Below are 12457 nucleotides of genomic sequence, written 5' to 3'. Positions count from 1 at the left end.
CGTTCCTTTTTATGGCTGAATAATATTCCATCGTATATATGTACCACAACTTCTTTATCCATTCGTCTGTTGATGGGCATTTAGGTTGCTTCCATGACCTGGCTATTGTAAATAGTGCTGCAATGAACATTCGGGTGCACGTGTCTTTTTGAATTACGGTTTTCTCTGGGTATATGCCCAGTAGTGGGATTGCTGGGTCATATGGTAATTCTATTTTTAGTTTTTTAAGGAACCTCCATATTGTTCTCCATAGTGGCTGTATCAATTTACATTCCCACCAACAGTGCAAGAGGGTTCCCTTTTCTCCACACCCTCTCCAGCATTTGTTGTTTGTAGATTTTCTGATGATGCCCATTCTAACAGGAGTGAGGTGATACCTCATTGTAGTTTTGATTTGCATTTCTCTAATAATTAGTGATGTTGAGCATCTTTTCATGTGCTTCGTGGCCGTCTGTATGTCTTCTTTGGAGAAATGTCTATTTAGGTCTTCTGCCCATTTTTGGATTGGGGTGTTTGTTTCTTTGATATTGAGCTGAATGAGCTGTTTATATATTTTGGAGATTAATCCTTTGTCCGTTGATTCATTTGCAAATATTTTCTCCCATTCTGAGGGTTGTCTTTTCGTCTTGTTTATGGTTTCCTTTGCTGTGCAAAAGCTTTGAAGTTTCATTAGGTCCCACTTGTTTATTTTTGTTTTTATTTCCATTACTCTAGGAGGTGGATCGAAAAAGATCTTGCTGTGATTTATGTCAAAGAGTGTTCTTCCTATGTTTTCCTCTAAGAGTTTTATAGTGTCCAGTCTTATATTTAGGTCTCTAATCCATTTTGAGTTTATTTTTGTGTATGGTGTTAGGGAGTATTCTAATTTCATTCTTTTACATGTGGCTGTCCAGTTTTCCCAGCACCACTTATTGAAGAGACTGTCTTTTCTCCATTGTATATCTTTGCCTCCTTTGTCATAGATTAGTTGACCATAGGTGCGTGGGTTAATCTCTGGGCTTTCTATCTTGTTCCATTGATCTATGTTTCTGTTTTTGTGCCAGTACCATATTGTCTTGATTACTGTAGCTTTGTAGTATAGTCTGAAGTCAGGGAGTCTGATTCCTCCAGCTCCATTTTTTTGCCTCAAGACTGCTTTGGCTATTCGGGGTCTTTTGTGTCTCCATACAAATTTTAAGATGATTTGTTCTAGCTCCGTAAAAAATGCCATTGGTAATTTGATAGGGATTGCATTGAATCTGTAGATTGCTTTGGGTAGTATACTCATTTTCACAATGTTGATTCTTCCAATCCAAGAACATGGTATATCTCTCCATCTGTTGGTATCATCTTTAATTTCTTTCATCAGTGTCTTATAGTTTTCTGCATACAGGTCTTTTGTTTCCCTAGGTAGGTTTATTCCTAGGTATTTTATTCTTTTTGTTGCAATGGTAAATGGGAGTGTTTCCATAATTTCTCTTTCAGATTTTTCATCATTAGTGTATAGGAATGCAAGAGATTTCTGTGCATTCATTTTGTAACCTGCAACTTTACCATATTCATTAATTAGCTCTAGCAGTTTTCTGGTGGCAGTTTTAGGATTCTCTATGTATAGTATCATGTCATCCGCAAACAGTGACAGTTTTACTTCTTCTTTTCCAATTTGTATTCCTTTTATTTCTTTTTCTTCTCTGATTGCCGTGGCTAGGACTTCCAGAACTATGTTGAATAATAGTGGTGAGAGTGGACATCCTTGTCTCGTTCCTGATCTTAGAGGAAATGCTTTCAGTTTTTCACCATTGAGAATGATGTTTGCTGTGGGTTTGTCATATATGGCCTTTATTATGTTGAGGTAGGTTCCCTCTATGCCCACTTTCTGGAGAGTTTTTATCATAAATGGGTGTTGAATTTTGTCAAAAGCTTTTTCTGCATCTACTGAGATGATCATATGGTTTTTATTCTTCAATTTGTTAATATGGTGTATCACATTGATTGATTTGCGTATATTGAAGAATCCTTGCATCCCTGGGATAAATCCCACTTGATCGTGGTGTATGATCCTTTTAATGTGTTGTTGGATTCTGTTTGCTAGTATTTTGTTGAGGATTTTTGCATCTATATTCATCAGTGATATTGGTCTGTAATTTTCTTTTTTTGTAGTGTCTTTGTCTGGTTTTGGTATCAGGGTGATGGTGGCCTCATAGAATGAGTTTGGGAGAGTTCCTTCCTCTGCAATTTTTTGGAAGAGTTTGAGAAGGATGGGTGTTAGCTCTTCTCTAAATGTTTGATAGAATTCACCTGTGAAGCCATCTGGTCCTGGACTTTTGTTTGTTGGAAGATTTTTAATCACAGTTTCAATTTCATTACTTGTGATTGGTCTGTTGATATTTTCTGTTTCTTCCTGATTCAGTCTTGGAAGGTTATACCTTTCTAAGAATTTGTCCATTTCTTCCAGGTTGTCCATTTTATTGGCATAAAGTTGCTTGTAGTAGTCTCTTAGGATGTTTTGTATTTCTGCGGTGTCTGTTGTAACTTCTCCTTTTTCATTTCTGATTTTATTGATTTGAGTCCTCTCCCTCTTTTTCTTGATGAGTCTGGCTAATGGCTTATCAATTTTGTTTATCTTCTCAAAGAACCAACTTTTAGTTTTATTGATCTTTGCTATTGTTTTCTTTGTTTCTATTTCATTTATTTCTGCTCTGATCTTTATGATTTCTTTCCTTCTGCTAACTTTGGGTTTTGTTTGTTCTTCTTTCTCTAGTTTCTTTAGGTGTAAAGTTAGATTGTTTACTTGAGATTTTTCTTGTTTCTTTAGGTAGGCTTGTATAGCTATAAACTTCCCTCTTAGAACCGCTTTTGCTGCATCCCATAGGTTTTGGGTCGTCGTGTTTTCATTGTCATTTGTCTCTAGGTATTTTTTTATTTCCTGTTTGATTCCTTCAGTGATCTCTTGGTTATTTAGTAACGTATTGTTTAGCCTCCATGTGTTTGTCTTTTTTACGTTTTTTTCCCTGTAATTCATTTCTAATCTCATAGCGTTGTGGTCAGAAAAGATGCTTGATATGATTTCAATTTTCTTAAATTTACTGAGGCTTGATTTGTGACCCAAGATGTGATCTATCCTGGAGAATGTTCCGTGTGCACTTGAGAAGAACGTGTAATCTGCCGTTCTTGGATGGAATGTCCTATATATATCAATTAAATCTATCTGGTCTATTGTGTCATTTAAAGCTTCTGTTTCCTTATTTATTTTCATTTTGGATGATCTGTCCATTGGTGTAAGTGAGGTGTTAAAGTCCCCCACTATTATTGTGTTACTGTCGATTTCCTCTTTTATAGCTGTTAGCAGTTGCCTTATGTATTGAGGTGCTCCTATGTTGGGTGCATATATATTTATAATTGTTATATCTTCTTCTTGGATTGATCCCTGGATCATTATGTAGTGTCCTTCCTTGTCTCTTGTAACATTCTTTATTTTAAAGTCTATTTTATCTGATATGAGTATAGCTACTCCAGCTTTCTTTTGATTTCCATTTGCATGGAATATCTTTTTCCATCCCCTCACTTTCAGTCTGTATGTGTCCCTAGGTCTGAAGTGGGTCTCTTGTAGACAGCATATATATGGGTCTTGTTTTTGTATCCATTCAGCCAGTCTATGTCTTTTGGTTGGGGCATTTAATCCATTCACGTTTAAAGGTAATTATCGATATGTATGTTCCTATGACCATTTTCTTAATTGTTTTGGGTTTGTTTTTGTAGGTCCTTTTCTTCTCTTGTGTTTCCCACTTAGAGAAGTTCCTTTAGCATTTGTTGTAGAGCTGGTTTGGTGGTGCTGAATTCTCTTAGCTTTTGCTTGTCTGTAAAGCTTTTGATTTCTCCATCAAATCTAAATGAGATCCTTGCTGGATAGAGTAATCTTGGTTGTAGGTTCTTCCCTTTCATCACTTTAAGTATTTCATGCCACTCCCTTCTGGCTTGCAGAGTTTCTGCTGAGAAATCAGCTGTTAACCTTATGGGGGTTCCCTTGTATGTTATTTGTCGTTTTTCCCTTGCTGCTTTCAATAATTTTTCTTTGTCTTTAATTTTTGCCACTTTGATTACTATGTGTCTCGGCGTGTTTCTCCTTGGGTTTATTCTGTATGGGACTCTCTGCGCTTCCTGGACTTGGGTGGCTCTTTCCTTTCCCATGTTAGGGAAGTTTTCGATTATAATCTCTTCAAATATTTTCTCTGGTCCTTTCTCTCTCTCTTCTCCTTCTGGGACCCCTATAATGCGAATGTTGTTGCGTTTAATGTTGTCCCAGAGGTCTCTTAGGCTGTCTTCATTTCTTTTTATTCTTTTTTCTTTAGTCTGTTCCGCAGCAGTGAATTCCACCATTCTGTCTTCCAGGTCACTTATCCGTTCTTCTGCCTCAGTTATTCTGCTATTGATTCCTTCTAGTGTAGTTTTCATTTCAGTTATTGTATTGGTCATCTCTGTTTGTTTGTTCTTTAATTCTTCTAGGTCTTTGTTAATCATTTCTTGCATCTTCTCAATCTTTGCCTCCATTCTTATTCCGAGGTCCTGGATCATCTTCACTATCATTATTCTGAATTCTTTTTCTGGAAGGTTGCCTATCTCCACTTCATTTAGTTGTTTTTCTGGGGTTTTTTCTTGTTCCTTCATCTGGTACATAGCCCTCTGCCTTTTCATCTTCTCTGTCTTTCTGTAACTGTGGTTTTTGGTCCACAGGCTGCAGGATTGTAGTTTTTCTTGCTTCTGTTGTCTGCCCTCTGGTGGTTGAGGCTATCTAAGAGGCTTGATGGGAGGCTCTGGTGGTGGGTAGAGCTGACTGTTGCTGTGGCGGTCAGAGCTCAGTAAAACCTTAATCCACTTGACTGTTGATGGGTGGGGCTGGGTTCCCTCCCTGTTGCTGTGGCGATCAGAGCCCAGTAAAACCTTAATCCACTTGACTGTTGATGGGTGGGGCTGGGTTCCCTCCCTGTTGGTTGTTTTGCCTGAGGCAACCCAACACTGGAGCCTACCCGTGCTTTTTGGTGGGGTTAATGGCAGACTCTGGGAGGGCTCACGCCAAGGAGAACTTCCCAGGACCTCTGCTGCCAGTGTCCTTATCCCCACGGTGAAACAGAGCCACCACTCGCCTCTGCAGGAGACCCCCCAACACCAGCAGGTACGTCTGGTTCAGTCTCCCCCAGGGTCACTGCTCCTTCCCCTGGGTCCCGATGCACACATTACTTTGTGTGTGCCCTCCAAGAGTGGGGTCTCTGTTTCCCCCAGTCCTGTCACAGTCCTGCAATCAATTCCCACTAGACTTCAAAGTCTGATTCTCTAGGAATTCCTCCTCCCTTTGCCGGACCCCCAGGTTGGGAAGCCTGAGGTGGGGCTCAGAACCTTCACTCCAGTGGGTGGACTTCTGTGGTATAAGTGTTCGCCAGTCTGTGAGTCACCCACCCAGCAGTTATGGGATTTGATTTTACTCTGATTGCGCCCCTCCTACCGTCTCACTGCGGCTTCTCCTCTGTCCTTGGACGTGGGGTGTCCTCCTTGGTGAAGTCCAGGGTCTTCCTGTCAATGATTGTCCAGCAGCCAGTTGTGATTCTGGTGCTCTCGCAAGAGGGAGTGAGAGCACGTCCTTCTACTCCGCCATCTTGGTTAATCTCCTCCCTAGCCTTTCTTTTCAATAGACTTTTCCCTCCACGCCACCCCCGCCCCAATGTGTTTTCCAGAAAACAGTTGAAGTCTGATGATTCTCTGCATTCTGGTCCTTCATTGTAGAGAAATTTAAGATGACGTGATCATTTCCACTTCATTAAGCACTTCTTTGTTGGTCACAAGCAAGTCTAGAGAAAAAAATTGCATTCCTGCTTTCTTTTGAGGGTGAATTTTTCAATAAGTCAAGTTAAAAAAAACCAAAAAACCTTGTCTGACACTTCCCAGAACCTTGAAATCCTCCCAAAATACTGTATGTTGCCTGAGTATCTGTTGTTATCTATTTTCAGAACAATTTGTCCATATTTCCTAGTCAGCTAGACATTCCACAGTTAGCTCCTACAGTGATATTTTAATTTAGCTCTCTTTTCATCCTCACCCATGCATTCTCTCCAAGGATTCAGCTCCTCTCTTGGAATCCCTTTTAAGATTGCTAGATCCTATTGGCTCCCATGCTTTCTCCTACTAGACTGTTGGATCACAGGATGCTATTTCTGCTTCAGATTATGTTTCATTCTTTCTAGAAAAAGCCTCAGAGTAGTGAGATAGCTTCGGGAAACTATTTCTTCTCTGTCTCCTCAGTATCATTGTCCTGAAGTCATTACTTCTTGGCATTAGTTTTTTATTCCATCTGACACCTCACTTTTTTTCTTTCTACCTTGTTCAAGATTATTTCTTCCATCTGTAGGAACCTCTTGTTCTCCCCAAGAAGCTTGAGAGGCAAGAGACTTTCCTCCATTTCTTTCATCATCTTCTCTAACAAAAAGACAACCTTAAAAAGGCAGAAAGCAATATAACCATGAAAAGTAATTTATGGCCACCTCAGAATGGAATGCCAGTACGGCACACTTTCTTCATGTTTCTAGAACAGTTCTCTTGTCATCCATGCCTCTCAGGCTTCCCATTGAGATGTTGTGTTTTGCAGCTTTCCCTCAAAGCTTCCCTTCTGAACTATATAGGCCACTCTTTCTTTGCTACCAGTTACCTGGATATATTAGGCTCCAGAGGCCATTGCCTATAAACTAGACCTGACATTTTTTGCCCTTCTTCACTCACCTTCGATAATCCAGCTGTTGGTATTTAGTAGCAATTCACACCAGCAAATTCAGCCCCCTTCAGTACATATAGGGCCACACAAGACCTTTGACTGAGTTTTCCCCAAATATTTTACGGATTTTGACCCCTTATCTCTAACTTCTTTCCATATTTGTTTATCACTGTGCTTCTTATTTATCAGATATTTATAAAAATAGTAATACCTAACAGTATTACCTACTAGTGTCCAGAACTATGCTAATATTTTTCCTGTTATTTTTCTGGTATTGTTCTATGTACATTTCTTGTATTAGTCATTGAATCTGTACAACTGCCCCTTTGACATTTATCCTGTCATTATCCCTCCTTGCTGAAGAGAAAACCTGAAATTTAGAGAAGTTTAGTAACTTAACCAAGGTCACAGAGTTCCTAAGACAGAGAAGGATTCTCTCCCAGGTGTTTTCACTCCAGAACTTCAGATCTTAACTATTACCATGTGCTACCTTACACTACAGTGTTCATCACTATTCATATTAATTTAGTATTTCTTAATAACCTTGAAACAGTGTTTCATTATCCAAGTGGAAAAACTTTCCTAGCTCTCATTTTCCAAAAATAATGTAGCTTGGGTTTTCTTCACTGCTAGCTACTTTATTACCAGTCTGAAAGAAAAGGAAAAAACATATAAGCTGCTCCCAGTATAAAATACAGAGCAAAGACAAGAACATTTCATTGGCTTTGATTTCCCTAGAGTCCACCTCCAAACTAATTTACTTCCTATTCAAGGAAATCATAAGTTCTAAATAAGATCTTATCCAATCTTTACTTTTTTCTTCCCCTTGAATGAAAAAAATGAGTAAAACTTATTCACCTGGCAAAGCCTGAATACTTTATATTTTTCTTTACCAATTCCACAACCTGTATAATTGTTATTGAGAAGGAATTTTTGAATTAAATCAATTGCTCAGCTGTGAGGATAATCAAAATCATTTTGAAAGATTGTTAAATGTATATTAATGAAAAGTTGGAAACTTTGAATTTTTCTATCGTGGTACTATATAAAGTATCCACATTAGGATACTTTATAATTTATTCATAAATTCTACTTATAATTTACAAATTATATTTATAATGTCATAAATAATACTTTGGCTCAAATTGTTACCCTTAAATTAGTTTTATTATGATTGAAATCGGCTTCTTGTGTTTCTAATTTTTCTTTTTTTCTTTTTTCTTTTTTGAAAAAAAAAAATTTAGCTCCTAGTCAGACTGTTACTCTGGTGACACAACCTGTGGTTACCAAGGAAACTGCCGTCTCCAAACTAGAAATGCCATCTTCCTTGCTGTTGGAGGTACCTGCTCTGGCAGATTTCAACCGGGTTTGGACAGAACTTACCGACTGGCTGTCTCTGCTTGATCGTGTTATAAAATCACAGAGGGTGATGGTGGGTGATCTTGAAGACATCAACGAGATGATCATCAAGCAGAAGGTATGGGGGAAAAAAGAGAAAAGCTGGCAGAGGTTTATCTTTAAAGTGAAGATTTTCCACAAGTCATTTCCCACCAGTTTTTAGGTAGCTCTTCTCTGTTAGCCAACACACTACTCTCTCAACTCTGTTCAGTCTAAGTATGATCAAGGAAACAAATTAATGCAGTTGTCTAAAACAACCATAAATTACAAAGGAATAATACAAGTAAAAAAGCTTAGCCCTTAAAGTATAGTTGGCTTAATTAAATTCACTAAACAACTGGTATTTTTAAAACCTATTTTATATCAAATAAATAGCTCATTTGAGCTGTTTACATTTGAACTGTTTGTTTTGGCACTCTGCAGCCATAATATATTACAGAATCAAATATAATAATCTGGGAATTGGTTATTCACTCTTCTGAGTTGTCCGTGCCAATTCTCCTCCTCCAATGATAAGGATAATTGAAAATAAGCTACAAATAAAAAAAGAGAAAAGTAACAAAACATAATATATTTTTAAATACCTTAGATCTTAATATTCGTATTTATTTAATGCCATACTCAAATAAACATGTTTTTAATACAACGATTGCATTTCTCAGCCTCATTGGAATCCATTCTGCAAAATTATGACATCAGTGAGAGACATCAGAATACACTGACATAAATATGGTTTACTTAGCTAAAACAAATATACTATATATCTTTTATATTTCTGAATGAATAAGAAAAGTAGATTTGAAAGGTTTATATGCTATAGTTTTTTCACTTGTAAATGATGTTCAAGTCTTTTCTAAAGAAGTAATAAATTGTACTGAAGTTGTCTAGCTGTTATAGAACTACTTTTTGTAAAAACAGGGACTAGGGCAGACAGATTTCTTTTTAAAATGAACTTCAGCAATTCAGTAAGAATGAAAATAATTTAATAGTAAACAACCTGCATTTAAAGTGTCTTAATCTTAGACTCAGAGGACCTGAATTCAGTGGTAATTTTTTTCTCATTTGCAAATGGCATGATTGTAGTCAAATCATGCTCTGGATCTTGGTTTCCTCTTCTGGGTACAAGGCACAAAGGATTCACATACACCATATAGTGTTGGATATGTGTGAATATAAAGATATGTAAATATTATATAAATATATATGTATAGTTTGTTTTACTACTGCTTTATAACAAGTATTAGTAGCCAAATTTTTCCAAAAAAGCAACTGAAGCTCATAGATGTCACACTCCTAATAAGTAGCAGAGCAAAGATTCAAATCCAAGTCTGTTTGGTGCCTAAGCCTGTGTTCTTACTATGTATACTGCCTGCCAGTATTAACTGTAAATGTGGCTACCATTTGGTGATATATGTGTATTTGAATATATAGTGTATGTCAGACACAAAGCTAAGCATTTTACAATTGCAGTGTGCTGATACATAAAGAAACAAGAGGTACATTCTTTCACAATATCATATTGAGCTATTCCAGTACTTCCGGGACTATTCCTAACCAGAGGAGACAGTATGTTATAATGTTTAAAGCATGGGCTTTGAAATTAGATTCTATGGGTTTAAAGTTTGGCTCCTCTACTATAGCTGTGTGACCTTGGGTAAGTTATTCAACCTCCCTGAACCTGAGGTCATCTATCTATACAATGTGGATAATGATACTATCTTCCTTATAGGTGGTCATGAGGATTAAATTAGGTAGTACATGAAAATGCTTCCCATCTTGCCTTGATTACTGCAAGTATTCAACTAATGTTAGTAATTAATATTAGGTTCTAAGCAAACTATGTAAGTCTGCCTATTCATGGTATTTGTGTTGTGCAAACTGTATGCCATATAATAATATTACATGAAAATAAGAGCTCATTTCCACACCTGGACCCCATTCTGCTAATGACATTATGGCCTCCTGTAAAAGCCACTAGATACTAGAGTGGGAAAGATAATCCACACTCCTTTGTAAAACGTTTGATGCCTCTTCAAAGTGATAGTCTTTAACTACAGGTCCAAAAGTAATTCAGAGGAGAAGTTCAAGTGCCATGTCTAGGGTCACAGAAAGCCAGTACAGTTGTCAGTCCCCCAGGGGATTGGTTCTGGAATCCACCATGGATAACAAAATCTGCAGATGCTCAAGTCCCATAGTTGGCCCTCCATATCTGTGGATTCTGCATCTGTGGATTCTCCATCTGCAGATACGGGGGGCCGACTGTATTTTTATTGAAAAAAAAATCCCCATGTAATTGGACTTGCATAGTTCAAACCTGTGTTATTGAAGGGTCAACTGTATTATAAATGTTCACACACACACACACACACACACACACACACACACATACACATATACACCTGTAATCTCTCTTCTCTTGCTGAATAGTGGGGATGATTTTCCTGCTTCTTCCCCTTATATTAAAAAAAATTATAAAGATATTGTCAATTCCTGCCTTGTATAGCTACAGTCACTAACTGGTCAGTAAAATGACCCTAGATAAACATTAAACAAATGTGTGTGTGTGGAGGGGTATAAAAAAGAGAGGTGAGTTTGGGGAAGTATTGATTGTAATATCAGGAAAGAAATATTTCCTCTATATAGAGTTTTAAATAAAGCAATTCTAATTTTACTGTTTGAGGTGTGAGAAATGATGCAGTGTTCCACATGTGCTTTATAAACTGCAAAACACTATCAATGTCTATTTCCTCATATATTCTTTTAGTAAATTTTTATTGAGCGACTACTAAGTGCCTGGGAAATACAGAGTTAGATAAGATAGGAATGCACCGATTAAAGAAGATGATGGGAATAAAAAGCAATAATAGCACTGTGATAGAAATAAATTTCAGGATAATACCTAGCACATATTTAGCATTAATGATGCTAGTCACTGACCTAAATAATTTGTGTGTATCATTTAATGCTTACAACAACACTGTGAGATTTATACTAAAGCCCAGTCAGTGCTTGTGTAAGTAATGTTGTAAGTAACTTGCTCAATGTCAGGTAGTAAAAAGATAGCAATGAGATTTGAACCTAAGCAGTCTGGTTCCAGAATCCCCACCCTTAGACACTGTAGTTTTCCACTTCCCTGGGAATCCTTGGGCGATGGTCTAGGGACTTACTTCATGGAGAGGACATCTAACTAAGCCAAGGAGGAGAAGAGATGTCAGGAAAAGCTTCTTGAAGAAGACAAAACCTAAGCCAAGCATTAAAGAACAACTTGAAATTAACCAGGTAGATAAAATGACAAAGGCGATCCTGGCAGAAGGAACTGTGCTTTTCACTGAAGTAAACAGTGCAGTATGTGATAGAAATTGTGATTCCATCTGGCTGAAACTAAGGGGATGAGGAAGAAATTTATGAGGTTGCATAGAGAAGGGTAGGACTAAAAAATGGGGACCCTTCCTTGCCAGACTAAGGAGGGTTTTAAAAAAATTATAATTGACATACAATATTATAATAGTTTCAGGTGTATAACCTAGTGATTTGATATTTTTATCTGTTACAAATTTGTATGATTTAATGCGTTAATACGTTATAAAATAAGCCACCATGCAGAACTATTACAATACAGACTAAGGAGTTTTGATTATGGCCTGCAGGTGGTAACAACCTTGAAAGGATTTTAAACAGAGAAGTAAAATCATCAAATGTAGTGTAGTTGCACATTAGGTAGGTTTCTCTCCATGCAAGCAACAGAAAGCACCCTCTGATTAAATCAAGCAGAAAGTAAACACTGTAATTAGCTTGAAGGCAATGGAAAAAGACCTAGAAAAAGAAAACGGACGTGAGTATGCCTGGGCATTTAGTTAGCAGGTACTACTTGAGTCTCTTTGTGATCCTCTTTTGCTTTATACTGTGTAACTGTTCAAAATTTAAAGTCCTGGGAGGAGTCCAGTTGACCATGCTTGGGTCACACCCCCATCTCTTAGCTAGAGGAGAGCAGAGAACGTTGATTTAAAACCCTTTCCTTCCAAAGCTCCTTCCACTGGGGGAGAGATCATTTCCTCCCCACTCCTCCCAATGTAAGCAATATGTTTATCTATTTTAACTTTGCAATATGGAGACCTGAAATAAAACTATTTATGCCCCAGTACTCTAAATATAAGTTTGTTTGACACCTGCACATACAGTAGTTGGTTCTCAAAAAAATGTAGATTGCGAGGGAGCTTCAAGATGGCGGAATAGTAAGACGTGGAGATCACCTTCCTCCCCACAAATACATCAGAAATACATCTACATGTGGAAAAACTCCTAAAGAACACCTGCTGAAGGCTG

At 37.6% G+C, this 12457-nt stretch overlaps 1 protein-coding gene across 3 annotated transcripts in view; it reads left to right on the top strand.

Moving 5' to 3' along the window:
* Nucleotides 1–12457, top strand: part of DMD (dystrophin) — a 2123648-nt gene that overhangs the window by 1437963 nt on the left and 673228 nt on the right. For all 3 annotated transcript variants that reach the window (XM_057539128.1, XM_057539123.1, XM_057539124.1), the window contains one exon: nucleotides 7981–8213. In XM_057539128.1, coding sequence (XP_057395111.1) covers nucleotides 7981–8213 — 233 coding nt within the window. The remainder of the gene's footprint in view (nucleotides 1–7980; nucleotides 8214–12457) is intronic.

The sequence above is a fragment of the Balaenoptera acutorostrata genome, chromosome X, assembly GCF_949987535.1.
Source record: "Balaenoptera acutorostrata chromosome X, mBalAcu1.1, whole genome shotgun sequence".
In the NCBI taxonomy this organism is placed as follows: domain Eukaryota; kingdom Metazoa; phylum Chordata; class Mammalia; order Artiodactyla; family Balaenopteridae; genus Balaenoptera; species Balaenoptera acutorostrata.
Note: the sequence above shows the minus strand (reverse complement) of the source record. Positions and strands in the feature narration are given on the sequence as shown.